The 21,925-nt window shown below is 40.2% G+C and overlaps 1 protein-coding gene across 1 annotated transcript in view; it reads left to right on the forward strand.

Annotated features, from left to right (window-relative positions):
- The window catches only part of OTUD7B (OTU deubiquitinase 7B), a 57,669-nt gene that overhangs the window by 18,080 nt on the left and 17,664 nt on the right, over positions 1-21,925 (forward strand). The window contains exons 2-4 of the mRNA XM_010838724.1: positions 14,295-14,444; positions 18,375-18,563; positions 20,460-20,687. Coding sequence (XP_010837026.1) covers positions 14,360-14,444; positions 18,375-18,563; positions 20,460-20,687 — 502 coding nt within the window. The 5' untranslated portion in view covers positions 14,295-14,359. The remainder of the gene's footprint in view (positions 1-14,294; positions 14,445-18,374; positions 18,564-20,459; positions 20,688-21,925) is intronic.

The following is a 21,925-nucleotide window of genomic DNA, read 5'->3' on the forward strand; positions in this document are numbered from 1 at the left end:
TAGACTTGTCAGATTGTGTTATATGCTCATAATTGATTTTATGTGCATAAATATAAGAGGCTTGCTTGCTTTTAAAAGAGCAGTTATTACCACAAAAGGTACAACCTAGGAGGCACTAGTGGTCAAGAACCCACCTGCCAATGCAGGAGACATAAGGGCTGCGCGTTTGATCCCTGAGTTGGGAAGATCCCCTGGAGAAGGAAATAGCAACCCACTCCAGTATTCTTCCCTGGAAAATCCCATGGACAGAGGAGCCTGGCAGGCTGCAGTCCATGGGGTCACAAAGAATTGAACATAGCTGAAGCGACTTAGCACACACTTTCATACAAATGAAAGGGACCCAAATAATGCTCAAGATACCCGGGGTTGGAGTTTCTGCTTCTTACCTGTAACCTGGAAATAGGAATATGTATGTGTTGGCAGGCTTGGTGGGGGTGGAGAGGGTTGTGGTGGCTAGTAGACAGTGTGGGTGAATGTGGATAGTAGTTAACAGCAAAATATTCAAGAGCTCTCCAACCTGTGGACTTTGCATGGCTAAACTGATTTGACTGTGCTATAAATCCCTGGGGAACTGATATGAACCCTGTGTAGTATTCAAATTCAAAATACGTAGGTCCAAGCTCCTTGCTATCTGGGTATCACTTAAGTTTGTAAGCTTCTCTCTGTGTGTGTGTTTTCCATTAGAAAATAGGGGATAAAAAAGTCTCAATGGGTATTTAATTTTTAAAATTTTTATTAAATGAGGCCATATTTGTGAAAGTGCTTTTAAAACAAATAAATTATAGCAAAAGAGAAGCTATTCTTAGTGAACAGATAGCTGTACAAATACATCTATTCTTATAGAGCTTGATTATACATATCTATGGGTTGAATGGTGACATTTAATAATTCAGAAGACTGTTTTAGGTATTTTTTTAGGTATAGATTAGCTCTTGATTATCCACACACATGTACTAGCATGAATAATTTAGAACCACAAATATTTGTTAGGCATCTGCTATGTGCCAGGCAGTTCATTAGGCCTGTTTAGAATTTTTTAAAGTATAAAATAAAGGTGCCAGCCTCAGGGATCTTAGTCCTACCTAGAATGCATCTTGTCTTTCAGTCTCATGAGCTCTTACCCATCCTAAAGCCTCAGTTTGAGAAACTTCCCTAACCCATCCAGGTAAACTAGCTGCTTCTTATACTTCTTACCCCACTGGGCACTAGAAACGTGTTGAGATTTCTCACACCAGACTGGAGTCCCTTGAAGGTAGGACTGTGGCTTCACCCTTTGTATCCTCAGGTTGTGGTGGACCCAGCTTGGTAAATTTTGAATGAATGACTGATAGTCAGATTGGTGAGATAAGAAGGCCAACTAATATGACAAGGTGGTATATGGTATCAGCAAGTGCCAGTGGATAGTAGTTACTATCCACACACTGTACCTATGGGAGTTCAAATGAGGTTTAGATATAGCCAGGAAAGGTGGTACCGTGGAACTGCATTTGAAGAATTAAAAAAAATAATAGTGATAAAAATATCTTTCTTTGAACTGAATTATATAATTAAAAAAAAGACATTTCTTTTTCCATTTGTTTGAGGCTTTTATAAAAATTAGTAATAGTATGGTGAAGGAAGTTAATTTATCAGAAGAAATTTATAAAGTGAATTAATTTCCTGTGGGTAACTAATTGCAGATGGGATAGTCATTGTAATTTTTTTTTTCCTTCTGCTATTTCTTCCCTTAAACGGAAGTTCTGTAATTGACAGTGAAATGGCCATTAGTTAGGAATCAATAAGGGGAGAGAAGGTTGTCAACTACTGAATATTTGAGGGTTGATTCTAGAGAGATGGTGTGTTTTGTTATTAAACTAGCCTGTGTGGTTTCGTAATATTTATTTTTCTCTGATGTCAAAAGTTCAGTAATCAGAATATTTTTAAGGGCTTGTAGAACTGTTGTTTGTTTGTTTGTTTTACAGGTTATTCTTCTAAAAGTTGAACTTATTGGGAGTTGAACCTTGGACTACCCTTCACCCTAGCTGAAAGGAAAAAAAAAAACCATTGTGTGGGCAAATAGGCATAGTGGTCTGGATCTAAAAAAGTAAACACTAACGTGGTATCTGTTCCTATTCAAGTTACTCTTGTTGTGCCAATAATATAATAATAGACTTTCGTTGTGACTCTCTCTGCCCTTATTTTTCCAAAGGTCACTTCCATTGTACAAGCCTTCCAAATTATTAAATTTCCCAAATAACTATAACCCAGGGAGCCTTTTATCAGTAGCACTGAATGGAGAAATGCCAGTTCATAAGGAGTTCTCTGTAAGCTTCTCCCTCATTTGTATATTAGTATTTGGCTGTTGATGGGATTTGTCCTTTAGGAACAAATTTTGCTGTTTGTAGCCTGATTTAAAAATAAACAAAACTAGAAACTTTTGAAAAAAAAAAATAGTTAAATCTTGTTCTGACACATACCAGTGGTAATGATAAAGCCAGAGGTCCAATTCTTGAATCTTTACTGGTGTGTTTCCACAATAGCCTATGGTATACTGGTAAATTGTTTTGGGAGTGGTAAATTATATGATCGGATTCAGTTTTTTCCTCTTAAGTTTGTTTTTGGGGGAGAAAATAGACATCTGGAATGAGTAGGGTAGTAAGGGTTAAGGGTGGGGAGGTAGGGCTGGTAGATTAAGGCATGAGAATTTTGGTCAATATGTGGGAAATTGCTGTTCCTGGAGGTCTGGGGATAAATGAACTATTTAATTCTCCTGCTGGTGCAGGAGACACAATAGGCATGGGTTAGGTTGGGAAGATCCTCTGGAGGAGGAAATGGCAACCTACTCTAGAATTCTTGCCTGGAAAATTCCATGGACAGAGGAGCCTGGCGGCCTACCGTCCATGGGGTCGTAAAGAGTCAAACACCATTGAGAGGCCGAGCACACGCACAGTGAGCTCGGTCTGTACCTCTAGGAGAGGACAGACTTTGTTTTTTGCTCTTTTTTTGAGGGACTATCTGGGAGAAGATACAACTAAGGGAATCTCTTTATGACATTTTCTTGAGGACTTAAAAGACACTGGAATGGGAGTGATAGAACAGGTACTGTGTGTATGTGTTAAGACTGGGCCAAGAAATGGCTGTAGGACTGGAGGGTTTGTAAGAGTAGAGGGAGCTTCTGAAGGAGAGACAAAGGCTGGGCACCAGCGGAGTGAGGCGGAGCTTGTGGGAGGGAATTAGGTGCAAAGAAGGCAATTGACATGTTTTGAGGACTTACTGAACACTAGGCACTGTCCTAAAAGCTTTTTATATCTTACATTATTTAATCCTAACAGGAAGTCTGAAGTGTAGATAATTCCCCCAGTTTATACCTGAAGGAACAGAGGCGCTAAACAGTCATATTGCTTACCCATGATTGCACAGCTGTTAGTAGTTGATAAGGGATTGGAGCCTAGATCTGTCTGAATCCAGAGCCTATTCTGTCTCTCCAGGTGGAGGTGAAAGGAGTTGAGGCAGCGAGGATGGACTTGCACGCGGCAGACTGCCCATGTCTCCTCAGTCTTCCTCCCTGGACTAAGTGGAGTTTAGTACTTGGGAGTCAGATTGGCTGGATTTATAAAAATCCTGGTCCTACCACTTTTTACTGTGGATTATAACATTTAGTGATACATCAGGCTTCCCTAGTGGCTCAGAGGGCAAAGAACCACCTGCCAGTGCAGGAAACATAAGGGATGCAGGTTTGGTCCCTGGGTCGGGAAGATCCCCTGGAGAAGGAAGTGACTACCCACTCCACTATTCTTGCCTGGAGAAGCCCATGGACAGAGAAGCCTGGTGATTTATAGTCCGTGGAGTTGCAAACAGTCAGACTTAACTGAGTGACTAACACTATAACATTTAGTGGTACATAGGTCTTTTTACGGAGAAGGCAATGGCACCCCACTCCAGTACTCTCGGCTGGAAAATCCCATGGATGGACGGAGGAGCCTGGTGGGCTGCAGTCCATGGGGTTGCGAAGAGTCGGACACGACTGAGCGACTTCACTTTCACTTTTCCCTTTCCTGCATTGGAGAAGGAAATGGCAACCCACTCCAGTGTTCTTGCCTGGAGAATCCCAGGGACGGGGGAGCCTGGTGGGCTGCCGTCTCTGGGGTCGCACAGAGTCGGACACGACTGAAGCGACTTAGCAGCAGCAGCAGCAGCAGGTCTTTTTAGTATGGAATTTAGTCAAATCTTCCTTTGTTTCTAAGAAGGTAATATTTTGTTTTTTTCACTTGGAAGGGCACATATTAACTAAAAAAAATCTTCCAGGATAGTCTTTCATTTCTCCCACCCACCTAGTCAACAATTGTGTGAAATTCTAAGGGTTTCTGTCCTTTCTCTTTCTCCTTGTCTGGATTCCTTGGAACTGACATCACAGACATGGAGGAGTCACTGACCTTTGAAAATTCTTGACGGTCTTGAATGTTGTGGTTTTCCAGTGAGTTTGGGGAGGAGTTGGAGAGTATTCAGATACAGCTGTAATGCATCAGTGGACCAGGAGAGTGGGTATAGTGTGAGAATGTGGACACTTTGGGGGATATTTTAGATGAGAGAATGTAGGGTCAGTAGTTTCTCACACATTTTAACATAACTGTATTATCTACAGCTATGTATTATCTATAGCTATGTTAAATATCAGTATTTAATTTTGAGTCACTTTTCTCTGTTACTAAACAGTTGGGCACTCATCATGAAGACTGATTTTAGTATTAGTCTGAGCTAAACAACGTTTAGGGAGAGAAATCTGTTGCGAATAAGATCATATAACAATCTTAAGCAAATGTATTTGAGATGCCCACTGTTTACAACATGGTGAACACTATGAGATGCCCGGTTTAACACTGATTATCTGGTTATTGTCAATACTGGGCGGGGGGAGGGTGTAGTGGGATACCGTACAAATAGAATTCAGTTTATCTGAATGAAAACTAAGTACTTACCAGGTGCTAGGATGCTAGGAATACAGGATGAACAAGACAAGATTCCTTCCCTCAAATTGCTCATGGTTTAGTGGGGAGACAGACATGTAAATAAACACAAGTACTGTGCAGTATGATATGCTGGAGGGAGAGTACAAGATGAAACACCAAGGAGGAAGTGGGCACTTTAACTTGGGAAGCCAGGGAAGGTTTTGCAGATGAGGTGGTACTTACAGTAGCCTTAAAGAAGAAATAGGAATTCACCTGCTAGACCAGGAGCCAGAAGGAACAACATTCACAAGGGAACTGAAATTTGAAGCATGTAATATACTCGCGGAACTATCAAGTACAAGAGGGGGAAAGGTGGGATGTAGATACGGCCGGAGGATTAGGTAGAGCTGGATCATGAAGGGCCTTATTTGTCTTGAGTAGGAATTTGGATGTTAAGCTTTAGTCACTGAGGATCCATTGAGCAGTGGGATATAATACTGTCATATTTGCATTTTAGACTGATCAGCCTCTACAAGCAACCACTGTGAAAAATGGCTGGAGAAAGGAAGAGGGAGAAATTAGAAAGCTATTTCCTGGGGTCCAGGTTTTGAACACCTGAGAAAAGATAAAAGAGATGTAGCCTGCAGAAGATGTTGGATGGATCTGAGAATTCTTTAAGATTAAAATTACTAAACTTTAGTAAAGGACGATTTGTGAGTGAGGATAAGGCCAGAGAGAAATCCAGGGTGGCTCCCAGGCTTGTGACTTAAGTGATAGGAGGGATGATGGTGCTACTTGCTAGAAAAGGCAATTCTGGAAGAAAAATAGCTTGAACAGGTGGAGGGATAGTGCTGAGTCTGAAGTGCCTGTGGGATTCCTGGTTGAATTAGAAAGAGTTGGGGACAGCAGATGCCTTTGAAGTCATCGACATTTGGGTGCTCAGGGGCATGAATGAAGTTCTTCAAGGGGATGATATAAAATGAGAAAATGGAAGGCTTGAGGTTAGAACTGTGGGTGAAGTAACCTTTGGTGCAGGCACAGAAAGAAAAGTTCACAAAGGTGACCAAGGCACAGAAAGAGAGGCAGGAAGAGTGGTCTGTGTGTCTCAAATGCTACAAAGAGACACTTTAGATAAGCAGTAAGGAGGATGGTGATGGTCTTCTGTATAAGACAGCAGTGTCCTTGTCTTTCTATTGAAGCCAGTTTTAGTTGGTCGAGGACTGACCATCAGGTGAGAAAGTACCATCAGTGAGTGTAGTCTAATTTAAAGAGTTTTGCAGGGAAGACGAAAATAACAGCCAGCAGATAAGGCAGGAGGAAAATCTGAAGGAACACCCCTTGCTTTGTTTCATACTTTTTTCTGTGAAGTCGGAAGAAAGGTCATCTACTGGGAGTAAGGGAGGTGATAAGGATTTGGTGGGAGGCTCAGGGAGAATGGTGAAGGGATAGGATAGTAGCCGAGAAGACTGGTTAGGTACTAAAGCAAAAGAAAGCAGTGTCTCATTGAAAGGAATGAGAACACGATACATCTGTAGTCATATTACTCTGTATTATTGTGGGCTCTTGTCTTGTACAATAGCCTCATTTAGTAGTGGAGAAGTTGAATGTGAGATCTATCCAGATTGTGCAGATGAAAGGATAAGGGAACTAGGTTTTTATGGGAGAATAAAGTGATCACTCATTATGTTTATGTTTAGATAGGCAAGAAAGGACAAAGTGGAATCTAACCATTTTTCTCATCTTCTCTGCTCTCATCCTAGTCTAGCTCACTGTCATCTCATTTTACCATAGTTTTCTAAACAGTTCTCCCTAAATCCACTTGTATTCCTTATAAAGCATTCTTCCCACTGCAACTGGAGTGATCTTTTAATATTTTAAATCTGATTCTGTCCTGTCCCTGCCTATCACTCTTCAAAGGCTTCTCCTTACTTTTAGGATATTAATAAGATCTCAGTCTTCCGTAGGGTCCACTGGGCCCCCCTTTGTTCTCATTTTTCACTGTTTTCACCTCTCTGTACCTCCTTGCCACAGAACATTGATATGTTTCCTCCACTCAGAGCATTCTTTCTTTCCCAATTTGTCTCCAGTTCCTACTTATTTTTCAGTTCTTAGATATAATATCACTTCCTTGGGAAAGCTTTTCTTGATTCCCTATATGCTATAATGCCCCTCCCCCAGTGTTTCTCCCTATTATAATCACAGTTGTTTGTGAAATTTTGTGTGTTTTTCCTCTATACTAGAAGCTTTGTGAAGATAGAGATTACATCTAGTTCATGGTTATGTTCCTAATCCTGACCATAGTGCCTAGCCCAGAGTAGGCACTCCATTAATTTTTGTTGAATTAATGAATAAGATGAATTGAAGAATTGGATGGTTTAGTCTTGAGGCAAAGATGTTCTGAGGTGAGATAGCAGGTTTAGTAGTAGAGAGAAACAGCTGGAGGGGAATGAGGTTGTAGCCAGAGTAAGATGTTGGGAGTTGAAGATTTAGAGGTAGAATGGTTTCAGGGCATGGTGGGTCTGAATTGCTGAGGTACAGATGAAGATCTTGGCATTTGATGAGTTTATGAAACTTTAAGGCAGAAATGCTGGATAGATTTTGCAGGTGGGTGTTGAAATTGTTCAGGAGGGTGATAGGATTTGAACTGAGGAGAATATAAGGCAGAGTCATGAGTCATTAATAAACATGAGAGATGGGCACAGCACTTTCCTGTGGTGAAAGAATATAATGGCTAAAAATCAGTGCAGTTCTGGGAACCAGTAATGACTGTCCCTAAAGGTGGCACTAGTGGTAAAGAACCCACCTACCAAAGCAGGAGACATAAGAGACAGGGGTTTGATCCCTGGGTTGGGAAGGTCCCCTGGAGGAGGAAATGGCAACCCACTCCAGTATTCTTGCCTGAAAAATCCCATGGAGAGAAGAGCTTGGTGGGCTACAGCCTGTAGAGTCACAGAGTCAGACACGACTGAAGTGACTTAGCAGACACACTTGGAAGCAGTATGGTACAGTAGAGAGAGCATGTGTTCAAAATGTCTGGGTTCAGATTTTGGGTAACCCACCTGACTTTTCAAGCCTTATTCCTTTCTGTGTAAACTGGGAATAATAAGCCTGCTGCAGGAGTTTTGTTGTTAATGAATAAGACGTGTTTTTGAAAGTGCTTAATATTAACTTGTTATTCTTTTTAAATTATCTATTTATTTTTAGCTACATGCAGGCTTCTCTCTCTAGTTGCATCAAGTTGGGGCTTCTCTCTGGTTTTGTCGCACAGGCTTCTCATTGTGGTGACTTCTCTGGTTGCAAAGCACAGGCTTCAGTAGTTGCAGCTTGCGGATTCTAGAGCTCGGGCTCAGTAGTTGTGGCACACAAGCCTAGTTGCTCCAGAGCATGTGGGATCTTCCCGGGTCAGGGATTAAACCCATGTCCCCTGCACTGACAGGTAAATTCTTAACCGCTAGACCACCAGGGAAGCCCTGACTTATTTTCTTGGTTACTATCCTCACTTCAAGAGAGCATGGAAGTGGAAGTAGGGATGAGAAGCAAAGATAGTAGCAGAAGTGAACTTTGAACAAGGTATGTGTCTTCATTTATTCTACTTGTTGAGTTTGTAATATAGGGTTGGCATAATCGTTTATGCATGAATACAGGTAATAGCAAGTACTGATATAAGGAAGAATTTTGTAAAAGAAAAAAAAGAGGCCACTGGTTGGCTCATGATAGCATTCTAGTGTTGACCTACAACAAATTTTTATGGAAAGAAATGCTTTATATAATCATTTTCCATGAAAATTCCATCATTTCTGGAAGTAGATTTTACTGTTCTGGAGAAGAGATCAAGCACCATTATGTTAAAGAGAGAGGAAGGCTGGTGATTTAGTTAAGAAAAGCATTTTCTAACAATTAGAGCTGTCCAACAATAAAATGGACATTGTAGCAAAGAAATGAGTCTCCATCAGAACTTGTACTCTTGTGGAGATAGGATGATTTATCTGTCAAAGATGCAGTAGAAGGATTCTTGCGTGGAGGCTGACATTGGATTACATTATTGCTTCAGTCCCTTTTTGCTGAAGAAGTTCAGCTTCATGTTTCAACTTGAAAACTTCCTTTAACTTGTAGTAAATGTTAGTGATTTCTCCACCAACTGGGAAAGTTAGAAGAGTTGCTTACCAGTCCAGATCAATGATTTTAAAACTATGGGCGATTCATCCAAGAATTGGCTTCACAGGTGGCACAGTGGTAACGAATCTGCCTGCCAATGCAGGAGATGAAAGAGACGCAGGTTTGATCTTTGGGTCAGGAAGATTCCCTGGAGTAGGAAATGGCAACCTGCTCCAGTATTCTTGCCTGAAAAATTCCATGGACAGAGGAACCTAGCGGGCTACAGACCATGAGCTCATAAAGATTGGACATGACTGAGTGACTGAGCACTAACGAGCACACAGAGTCCCTCTGATTGGAAGACTGGAGGATTTGACTCTGATTTAGATTTGTCAAAACACCATTCAATCAACAAATATTTGAGTGCCTCTTCTGTTTCATTTGAGAGTTTGAAAGCCAGCGTTTTCTTTTTTTCCTTTCTGTGTGCCGAGAGCCAAGGACTGTGAGTCTTCGTCATCACCTAGTCCCATTTGGAATTTGAGAAGTCCCATTTGGATAGTCCCATTTGGAATTTGAGAAGCTCAAGCCAGGTGTTGGAAGTGGTGAAAAAAAGGCTGCAGTCCTCACCTGTTGGGTAGGGTGAGGGTGGAGTCCATGGCATGTACCTTGGAGACATCAAATGTAAGAATGTGCTGCCAAGAAGTTTGGTTTAGTGCTTTGAATCTTTGAGCAAGTCATTCTAGATAATGTTGGACCTTGAAATTATTTTTAAAAACTGTATTTGGAAAAGACTGACCTGCTGTGTTGGCATGTGAGGTCTAAGATGCCATGATGTTGATGGTTTTCATTGGCTTCTCTCACTCAGAAGCCTCTGTTGGCTTGGAAATTGCCTATGAACCTGTGGCTTAATCAGCTTCACTCTTCTGTTGGGCACCTTTTTGTTGATTGTTAAGGAAATAGCATCTCACTCCAGTATGCTTGCCTGGAGAATCCCATGAGCAGAGAAGCCTGGCAGGCTACTGTCTAGAGGATTGCAGAGTCGAACACGACTTAGTGACTAAACCACCACCACCATTTGTGTTGTGTATTTCCCACATTGTTTCAGAAAGTTATTAAAGTGGCTTTACCTAGTTCCTTTACTTTTTTTTTTAAGAGATAAAGTTGAAATTCATTTTGCAGGTATGCTCTTGGTTTTGGATTATTCATGTGTTTTAAGTTATTTGGACTGCTACCATCTCCTGTGACCTAAGATGGTGTGTGTGTAAAATGGGCTTGAGGAAAGAATCTTGTCTGTATTAGAAGAGGGGGAAACCACTCATTCACCTGTAAATTTTGAAGTAATTCAGTTCTTAAGCATTTTATCTAAGGAACTAATTTATTTAGTAACTTAGCATTTTGAATTTGAGGTTCAGTTCAGTTCAGTCACTCAAGTCATATCTGACTCTGACCCCATGGACTGCAGCACGCCAGGCCTCCATGTCCATCACCAACTCCCGGAGTCCACCCAAACTCATGTCCGTTGTGTCAGTGATGCCATCCAACACAAATGGTGTCCCCTTCTCCTCCTGCCCTCAATCGTTCCCAGCATCAGGGTCTTTTCAAATGAGTCAGCTCTTCGTATCAGCTGGCCAAAGTATTGGAGTTTCAGCTCCAGCATCAGTCCTTCCAATGAACACCCAGGACTGATCTCCTTTAGGATGGACTGGTTGGATCTCCTTGCTGTCCAAGGGACTCTCAAGAGTCTTCTCCAACACCACAGTTCAAAAGCATCAATTCTTCTTCACTCAGCTTTCTTTATAGTCCAACTCTCACATCCATACACAACTACTGGAAAAACCATAGCTTTGACTAGATGGACCTTTGTTGGCAAAGTAATGTCTCTGCTTTCTAATATGCTGTCTAGGTTAGTCATAACTTTTCTTCCAAGGAGTAAGCGTTTTTTTAATTTTATGACTGCAATCACCATCTGCAGTGATTTTGGAGCCCCTAAAAATAAAGTCTCTCACTGTTTGCATTGTTTCGCCATCTATTTGCCATGAAGTGATGGGACCGGATGCCATGATCTTCATTTTCTGAATGTTGAGCTTTAAGCCAATTTTTTAACTCTCCTCTTTCACTTTCATCAAGAGGCTCTTGAGTTCTTCTTCACTTTCTGCGGGTGGTGTCATCTGCATGTCTGAGGTTATTGATATTTCTCCTGGCAATTTTGATTCCACCTTGTGCTTCATCCAGCCCAGTGTTTCTCATGATGTACTCTGCATATAAGTTAAATAAGCAGGGTGACAATATACAGCCTTGACCTATTTGGAACCAGTCTGTTGTTCCATGTCCAGTTCTAACTGTTGCTTCCTGACCTGCATACAGGTTTCTCAGGAGGCAGGTCAGGTGGTCTGGTATTCCCATCTCCTTCAGAATTTTCAACAGTTTATTGTGATCCACAGAGTCAAAGGCTTTGGCATAGTCAATAAAGCATAAATAGATATATTTCTGGAACTCTCTTGCTTTTTTGATGATCCAGCAGATGTTGGCAATTTGATCTCTGGTTCCTCTGCCTTTTCTAAAACCAGCTTGAACACCTGGAAGCTCACGGTTCACGTATTGCTGAAGCCTGGCTTGGAGAATTTTGAGCATTTCTTTACTAGTGTGTGAGATGAGTGCAATTGTGTGGTAGTTTGAGCATTCTTTGGCATTGCCTTTCTTTGGGATTGGAATGAAAACTGATCTTTTCTAGTCCTGTGAGTTTTCCAAATTTTCTGGCCTATTGAGTGCAGCACTTTCACAGCATCATCTTTTAGGATTTGAAATAGCTCAACTGGAATTTCATCACCTCCACTAGCTTTGTTTGTAGTGATGCTTCCTAAGGCCCACTTGACTTCACATTACAGGATGTCTGGCTCTAGGTGAATGATCACACCATCGTAATTACCTGGGTTGTGAAGCTCTTTTTTGTATAGTTCTTCTGTGTATTCTTCCCACCTCTTTTTAATATCTTCTGCTTCTGTTAGCTCCATACCATTTCTGTCCTTTATTGACCCTATCTTTGCATGAAATGGTCCCTTGGTATGTCTGATTTTCTTGAAGAGGTCTCTAGTCTTTCCCATTCTATTGTTTTCCTCTATTTCTTCGCACTGATCACTGAAGAATGCTTTCTTATGTCTCCTTGTTATTTGGAAGTCTGCATTCAAATGGGTATATCTTTCCTTTTCTCCTTTGCTTTTTGCTTCTCTTCTTTTCACGGCCAAAAGTTCTTTATGTATTGTCATAATTTCTGACAATTGTGATATTGAAATGGAAGTAAATTAGACATTGATAATAAGCAGAGCAAAAGAGAATGTAAGGATCATAATTTATGAAGCTTTAGGGAACTGAAGTTATTTTTTTTAAACCCAGAAATGATCTTAGAAGTCATCAAATCCAAGTCTAGGATATACAAGAGGCAACTGAGACCCTGTAAGTTATTTGACCAAAGTCACCTAGCTAATATATATAGGTGTAAGTAAAAGTCATGTGATATGAGGGTGGTAGAAATAATGACAGTATGTTAACGTCTCTTTAGAAAGGAGAGTTTGTAAAGCTTTGAGAGATGGATTGAGACTGGGACAGACCATTAGAGAGGGGTGATGTGAAAGGTGAAGTACCCTTGACTTTCTGATCTGAATTTTAAACCTGGAATTGATTGGTTTGGTGGTGGCTGATGCAGAGGTTCAGTTAGTCATTTAATCATTTATTCATCAGGCATTTATTGACTGTCTACAATATTTACAATATTGTAGATTCTGAGCTAGATGTTGGGGCTACAGATATGAATTAAACATTTCTTTCTACTCCTGGACTTCTTGGCCTCCTGGAACAGAACCAGAAAGAATACTTTCTATTTTGTCATGTCTCTCCCTCTCAAAAAAAAAAAAAAGTCCTGTGTGAAGTTATTAAGTTAGTGGCCTGCTGGTTTTATGACCTACAAATCACTGCTGTTTCTTTGCCTTACTGTTTCTATGGAATGCAGAAAATTAGGATCTGATCACACCAATAAGTAAGCTGTGTCTTGGGGTCTGGGGAGGTGTGATGAGAAAGTACCTGAGAATCATCCTTAGCGTTTAGGTTGTTTAGAAGGAGATGTTTCTGGAGAGACAGTCACCTGAGCCACCCTGCTACCCTTGGGAACTCCACTTTTGGCATTTCCCCTAGAGCAGGGGATTGCTGGGTGTGGTGGGGCAGGTATGTGCCTGGTGGCTTTATGAACAAGCCCTCTTCTGCAGAGAACTGTAAACCTGTCTGAAGCGGCAAATTTTGGTGAGAAGTTGTTCTTCTCTTGGTTATTGCTTCCTCAGCTGGGACTGCTAACTTCAGAGGAATGTGGATTGGTGCCAGGCTGATGGGTCAGGGACATAGTTCCTGCCAAAGTCAAGTCTGAAGAAGAGACCTTTTTCAGGTGAACTTACTTGGCAGTCATTTGTCCTGATTGGAGAAAAAGCATGTTTCCTGGGTTCATGAAATTAGTGGACAAAGATTGACCTTTGTTAGGAACTCTTGGCATCTCTACCCTGCTTTGCGTAATTGCAGAGTGCTTTATTTTGAGTAGTTTCAGATATCCGTTTGCTCCTCCCATTTCCTCAGCTAGCATGAGAATACTAGTCAACTTGAAAGTTATTCAGTGTGTAGTATCATTGATTCAGCAAATATTTACTGAGGGCTGGGTGCCAAGGGGTACATGCTGGGGATATGTTAATGAATAAGACACACAAGCTCTGTACTTTCAAGAAACTTGTGTATTGGAGGAGGCGGCTAGACAGCAGCTAATTAAAATAATTTCAAAATATATTGAGTGCCTGAAAAGAAATAAACCAAGTGCTATGTTAGGGGATAGCACAGGTGGGAAGTTCTTCAGGATGTGAGTCCGCTGCTGCCTTCCATTAGTTTGCACAAGCAAACTGAGGAATAGAAATGGCATACTCTAGAATGGCAGAGGAGGAGCGTTATATAGGGGAAATGGTGAACTGTATGTAATGAATGGATGATAACTAGACTTGTGATGGTGATCACTGTAGTGTTTATGGATGTTGAACTATATTGCTGGGCACCTGAAACTTATGTAATAAAAGGGAAAACAACTAACGTTAATAAGGAATTAGGAAATCATATTACTCTTTATAGTAAATTCAGCTGAAATGAATGAGCTGGAATAGTTTCCCCATTTGGTTAGGAAGCTTCTGATACTGGGCTGTGATCATCCCATTCCACTGTGCGTCAGGCCTTATGTGTTTATTTCCTCCTCAGGTGGAGGCTTGACTTTTGATCTATGTCCTCCCTACATCAGCTGCTTGAAAGTACTGAATGATCACATGACCCTGGACATGGATGCTGTCCTGTCGGATTTTGTCCGATCCACAGGAGCAGAACCAGGATTGGCCCGAGATCTTCTGGAAGGTAAGGAGTCTTTGGGGGAGAATGAGAAGAGAGACAGTAAAACGTGCTATTTATTGTTAGGATAATTTGGAATGTAAGGTGACCAGAACGATACTTCATGTATGGTAGGCCTTACATTTAAGTTACTTCTAATAATCTAGTTTGTGTGTGACCCCCCCATAATTTTAAAATGTAAAATTCCTTTTTCACCTTGAATTTTTGGGTAGCTTTTCACCACTGTCAATTTATGCTTAGGTAATACAAGTGAAATCTGAGATTAGTCCACTAAAAGCATAATTTTAGGTCTGTAAGACTTCCTTTTTATATATAAATGGCTTGGATTTTCATATTTGGGATCATCCATATTTGTTTTTTTCTTTCCTTTCCTAACTTATATGGATCATTCTGTATAGAGTGGATTAATTTAATGTTTTCGTTTTGCTGCTTTTGTTTACTTATATCTGTATATACACATGGAAGTGTGAATATTCTAAATTTTAAGATCATTTAGGCTTGGCATCATTTCAGCAGGATTCTTTGTTTGGAGTCATAGTTAACAGATGCTTTTTGATGATGAAAATACATAATGACACAGGAAAAAAAAAAAATGACACAGTTAGGTAAACATGTTGGGGGATGGGCCAGTTCTTAGTACACACAGGTAATTTTTTAGATTGTCAGTCCTTAGTAAGGTGTGGCAGTTTGACATTTACTTAGCTACCTGTGAGACTAGTGTTGATTTAGAAATGGAAGATCAGGGTTTAAATGGCTTTGCCTTTAATTTACATTTGCAGTTTCATCTCCTACTACTGTTTGCCACAGTGCCTGTGCTCCAGCCAGGCCTGACTTGTCACCTTTTCCTGATCATATTAAATTGTCTCGTAAGTCTGCGTGTCCCTTCGTTCATTATTCTCCTGAAATTCTCATCCTTCTAGATTCAACTCATATGCCTTCGCTTCCACTTGTAGCATGTGTTGAACACTTCTATGTGTTTAGGATGTGTGAGCTACTTGAAACATTTTATTCTAACAACCATTCTGCAAAATAGGTTTTATTTTTCCAGTATTCCAGTTTTAAAAAACCTGAGGTCCAAGAAGTGAAGGAGAGTTTGAACCTATGTGATCTGGTTTCAGAGTTGGGCTCTTAACAAGTATGTTACAAGTTAATGTTTGCATGCTGTCTCTCTGTTGCACACACATCCATGTACACACACATTCATGCTATGAAAGAAAAGTTGAGGGTGCTGTGGAAGTTTAAGAGAGAAACCTAATTTAGATATAGAGTGCAGAAAGGCTTTTTCTGAAGAAGTGACATGTGAACTGAACCCAAAAGGGTGCATAGGAATAGCAAGACAAAGTAGCTTATACAGGGGCCCTAAAGTGAAAGAGTTTGGCACTGATATTGATTGAGATAGGAAGAGTAGTACAAGAAAGTGGTAGGTAGCTGGTTAGGTAAGTGGGAAGCGGGATACAGAGAGCCTTTGTAGGCTATGGTAAGGGTTGTGCATTTCAGGGTATGTTCAGTGGGAAGCTGGTGAAGAATTTTGATCAGGGGAGTGAAATGACTGGATTTAAGTCTTTGAACAGGATACTGATTAAAGATACTGGAACTGACTGGAAGGTGGCCAAAAATGAAGTGGTAAAGTCAGTTAAGAATATTGTCATAGTTCAGGTGAGTGATGATGGTGACTTGGATTACAACAAAGTGAGAAGTGGGTGGATTTAAGACGTAATTTAGAAAGGGAACCAAAGGACCTGATCCTCATTTTCTGTCTCTTCCTGTCTCTCGCTTTTTCCTTTGAAAGTTAACTCCGGTTATAGTGTAAAGAACAATTTATAGGGGGTAGGGACTAGCAGTAAAGAGACCAGAGAGCCACCTCCCGGGAGGCCAAAGACCGGGTGACAATATGAGGACTTGAATTGGGGCAGTGATGATAAAAATGGACAAGAAAGAATAGATTTGAGAGAGATTTTAGGGGTACAAACAACCCTGAGAATTGAAGAGTGAGGGAAGAGGAAAAGTAGGGACTGAGGAATGGTGAAGAGCTAAAACGACTATAGTTTCTGGCCTGGAGGGGTTGAGATGCCATTCTTGATTCAGGGAATACAGAAGAAGGAAAAGAATTAAGCTTTAGGAGGGAAGATGATGGACATTCAGTTTTAGTCATATTGACTGTTAGGAGGACTTGATTTTAAGCAGTTTATTTTTTTTTGTTTGTTTGTTTTTTATTTTAAGCAGTTTAGCAGGCAGTTGGAAATAATGATCCAGTGCTCAAGACAGATCATTTATTCATTCATTGGTGCAGGACAAAAGTCCTCCATTCTCCAACAGATATTTATTGAGTACCTATTATGTGCCAAGTTCTAGATGCTTGAACAAAACAAAACAAACAAAAATCTCGGCCTTTACCTTCTAGAATAAGAGTCAATAAACATGATAACCAAGTAAATTGTAAAGTACTATATTATAAAGCGTTAGGTGCTACAAAAAATGATCTCGAATAGTGAGGCAGGTTGTGATTTTTAATTGGGTAGTCAGGGTAGGCCTTATTAAGTTATTAAGAGTGTGACATTTGAGCAAATACCTGAAGGAGTTAAGGAATTGACTGTGTAGACATAATGGAGATAGAGCCTTCTAGACAGTGGGACTAGTTGGTGAAAGGCTGTAAGTGGGAGCAGTCTTAGCAAGTTTCTGGGACCAGCAAAGAGGCCAGTATGACTGATGCAGAGTGAGCAAAAGGAGTTAGAGCAAATGGTGAGTCTGATGGTTCAGAAGTAAATTCATCCAGCATGGATGATTAATACGGCTTAACTGGAGAATTATAATTACAACAAGAAGCGTAACAGCAATGGCAGTAAATACATGTATAATGCTTTCTGTGGCCAAGCTATGCCAAGCTGTGTTTTAAGTGCTTTCAATTAATTTAATCTTCATAACAGCTCTATGTGGAATCATCTCTACTTTCATAGCCAGGGAGCTTGAAGCACAGAGGAAAGATTAGAAAAGTAGGCCAGGTCATAGAAAGCCTTGAATGTCAAACAAAAGAGCCTAAGCTTTATTCCGTAGGCAGTGGTGTATGCCACTAAAAAAAAATTTGATTATGGAACTAAAACGATCAGAATTGTTCTATAGAGAGATTAATCTCATGGGACCCTTCAGAATAGATTGGAGGTGGGCACTAGGTGATACAGGAATTGAATTAAGGTGGTGACGAATGAAACAGAGCAGAAGGAAGTGTGAACAGTTATGCAACATGTTATTTATTGGCTAGTTTAACTGGAGAAAGCAATTTAAAAAGTCTGTGGTAGCAGATCTATCATTTGAGTCTACTGTTAGTCCCTCCCCTCTATAATTTGTTCTTTACACTACAACCAGAGTTAACTTTCAAAGGAAAAAGTGTAGTGATTCTTAAGTTTGAGGGAATTAACAATTCCCTTGGATAGCCTGATGGCAGCTATCAGCTCTTTCTTTAGAAAAATGCACATACCTATAACTTTGTGTACAACTTCAGGTGACTTAGGACACCCCAGAGCACATCTAGGCCCAGAACTCTCTGGATCTCAGAACTAGGAGACCTGGCTTGTGTCCTGCTGAGGCCCTGGTGCAAACTAGCTGTGACTTTGGGCAAGTAACTCTACTTCTTAAGACTTCCTTTGTTTGTAAAATGACATTACTAGGTCTCCAAGGGCCTTTTCAGTTTAGAGAGACCAGTGTTCTGTGCTCATGGAGCTTTCTTAGAAAACAAACAGCAAATAAATAAAGAAGTTGTGGTATTCCAGACTGAAATGTGTTGAAGGAAATTAGAGTAGGGGAAGGAAAAGGAAGACTGGAGTGTACATGAATATATGCTTGCTAGTTTTGGTAAGATGCTTAGAATGATGGTTCTGTGTCTTTCCTCAATTTTCCTGTACTCTCAGCACCCAATTCACTTTTTGTTTTGTATCCTGACAGGAAAGAATTGGGATGTGAGTGCCGCCCTCAGTGATTTCGAGCAGCTACGTCAGGTCCATGCTGGGAACCTGCCCCAACCCTTTAGTGAAGGGAGTGGTGGCTCCAGGACCCCTGAGAAAGGGTTTTCTGATCGAGAGTCTACTCGTCCTCCCCGGCCCATTCTACAGCGGCAGGATGACATCATTCAAGGTACTGGGGTGCTGAGGGCCGTTTCTGTATGTGAAATAGAAAGGAAGTGAGATGGCTGCTAACCAGAGAATTTCGTGATTCTTTGGAAATGATTCCTTTCTTCTCCCACCTCCCCAGTCAAATGATCAGAGGTGAACTCAGTCCTCCAGCTGCTGGAACCCCTCATTGTTTGTATCTGGAGTACTGTCCAGATTAAAAGCCTTCTTCAGATACTATGAGAGAGAAGAAGGGTAACAATCTCATTGTCAAGATAAAGTACACAGAAAGAATTCAAAGGATCACTATCACCTACTCTTTTGGAGGGCATTTTGCTAATGTTTATTACTATCTGTCAAATTTTTCTAATGCATGTATACTCTGTCTCAGCAATTTTGTTTCTGGGAAGATTTTATCATGTGTATGTGTGTGTATCTGTGTGTGTGTATCCTTTTAAATAAATACATACATAATTCATAAGTAGACAGACAGGTAGTGTAAAGCTTGAAAGTTAAAGCTTGAAAACAACTTTTAATACCCATTAGTAAAGGAGTGGTTAAATAAATGGTAATCATCCATATCGTGGAATACTTTGCAGCCATTAGAAAGAATTAAGTAGAATGTGATGGAACTTGTTTATAAAAATCTCTTTACTGAGAAAGGTAAGATGCAAAACAGTATAATATATCCCTGTTTATGTTTTAAAAATTATTATAAAAGCTATGTGCACATCTATGTGCATAAAAAAATTGTACAAGGATACAGAAAGTCCCCTTTAGGGAGGGGATCAGGAATTTTGAATGACAGGGAGATTTCTTTTTAACACTTGAAACCTTTTGGTAGTATTTTTTATTTTTTACATGGGCATGTGGTACTTTTAAAACACCTTAAAAAAGAACTTAAAAAACAACATCACTATAGAATAGTGTTAGACTGACTCTTTACTTACTTTGTGCATCATCCCTGGCAAATATTGGATTAAAATCTGCTACTCAATATGATTTTTAGGTCTTTTGATAGTCTTTATATAACTTAGGCCATGCAAATGAATTGTAATACTATACTGAGTAAGTTACGATCACAATGGAATATCTGCTGGAGAATTATAAGTGCCATGTATTCAAAACAGATTACATAATTTGGGGGGGCACTGTCTATATTACTGCCTTCCTCTGTTAAGTAAGAATTGACTATACTGTAAATTCCTGATAAATATATCAAGAAAAATTGTAGTAAATTGTGTAAATAAATGTTATTGATGGTAGATAAGAAAGTTCCTGAATGTGTAAGATTTGTCATTAATTCTTTTTTAAAAAATTTGTTTAATTTTTTAAATAAATAAATTTTATTTAAAAATTTTTTTTGTTTATTTTTAATTGGAGGATAATTGCTTTACAATGTTGTGTTGGGTTTTGCTGTACAATGTGAATCAGCTATAAGTATACATATGTCATTAGTTTTCTATAATGGAAATCCTTTTTCTACATTCTCCAAGACCCTGAAAATTATCAGCAAGATTTTTTGACTCAGTCTGTTGATAGCCAAATGGAATTCTGTTTCCCTTATTCCCTCTTCCTCTCATCAAACAATGACCAAGTTGCCAAATGAATAGGTCCCTATTATGTTGTGAAATGGAAGCAGAAGACAGTGTCATGGGGAGAAGAAGTTCAGGCAAATTCCAAAAAGGGTAGAAAGAGGAATGTATATTTGGTGCTAATGTGAGTGCCTGAGAAAATGCAACTTTCTATATTTCACAATTATATTTGGCATGAGAAAGAGGGTCGTGAAATTTGGTAGCCAGTTCGACTTACAGTTTTTCCCTGAGTGGAAACCTTGTCAAGAGGTAACCATCACCACATGAATGGAAAGTTCTTTGAGTGGGTTTTGTATGTTCTAAGGTGACTCCATTTCTCATTGCAGAAAAACGCCTGTCTAGGGGCATCTCCCACGCCAGCTCCAGCATTGTTTCCCTGGCCCGGTCCCATGTCTCCTCCAATGGTGGGGGTGGGGGGAGCAGTGAGCACCCCCTGGAAATGCCCATCTGTGCCTTCCAGCTTCCAGATCTCACTGTGTACAATGAAGACTTTCGCAGCTTCATAGAGAGAGACCTCATCGAGCAGTCCATGCTGGTTGCCTTGGAGCAGGCAGGTCAGTGAGCGCGTCCTTCCCGTTGTACCTCCACCCCTCTGCCGAGGGGCCAGGCTTGACCAGCAGCTTCCAGTCTAAGCCTGTGATCTGATTGATGGCAGTCAAACTCAGTGGTCAGTCAGAGAGACGTGTACTGAGCTACGCTTCTCCAAGTTAAAGAAAGGACACAAAGAGGACACTTGGCTCTGGAAATTTCCTGTTTGATGGAAGGGAAACTGGATACACATGTGAAAGGCCTAGGAATCAATACCTAAAAATCAGTACATAAAAAAAAAATACAAGTGAATTATAATTGGCTCTGAAGCACCTTGTGAACAGAAAGAACCAATGTTGTAGATGATACATAGTGGTGATTAACTAAGTCACATTTATTTATATAAACTTTTCCCCAAAGATTTATTTACCTTTACAATTATGTTTGTCTTAAATTATTGTTAAAATTAGTTGGTATAATGGATGAGGCAGCTGGGATTTCTGGGAAACCTAGTCGGGTATTAACTCCCATGGCAGGTCTGGGGGATGGGAGTTGGCATGGAAAGGAAACCCTTATTTTTCATTTTGTACCCTTCCATACTAATCATGCACATCTATTTATAATTTTTAAGTAGTTAGTCATTTGTCTGGTATGATTATAGGCCAGTTTTTCTTTCAGTAGACTTTTCAGTAATTGAAGAACATTTTTAAGCATCATTCATACAATATTTTCTTTATGTAAGTAACAGGTCGACAATTGTAGGATGACTACAGAACTGAGACTCATTTTCTTAGGTGTTTAAGTACTTTATTTTATTGCTCATGTCTTTAAAATCATACCACATGCATGCTGACTTGCTTACTGTCATATATGATACTTGCATGACACTTGGAGTATATGTGTTGGGTTGATTTTCTTTTACTGATGATCTATTTGTGCTGATCTTTATTGCAGTCTATGACCTTGGCCCCATCATCCATCCCAGAGTTGTTCAGTCTTAGCACTACTGACATCTAAGACCAGATTATTCTTTGTTGTGTGAGCTGCCTTGTGTATTGTGTTTAGCAGCCTTCCTGGCCTCTACTTACTCGATGCCAGTAACATCCCGCTCACCATTTGGGACAACCAAACATTTCAGGATGTTGCCATATGTCCCTTTGGGGACAAAATTGGCCCCACTTAAGAACCTCTAATCTAACCAGTTATACTCACCAGATTTTGATGAATCAGATATAAGTGAAGAAGATACACAGAGTAATAGAGT

Source organism: Bison bison, unplaced genomic scaffold, assembly GCF_000754665.1.
Source record: "Bison bison bison isolate TAMUID 2011002044 unplaced genomic scaffold, Bison_UMD1.0 scf7180017864104, whole genome shotgun sequence".
Classification (NCBI taxonomy): domain Eukaryota; kingdom Metazoa; phylum Chordata; class Mammalia; order Artiodactyla; family Bovidae; genus Bison; species Bison bison.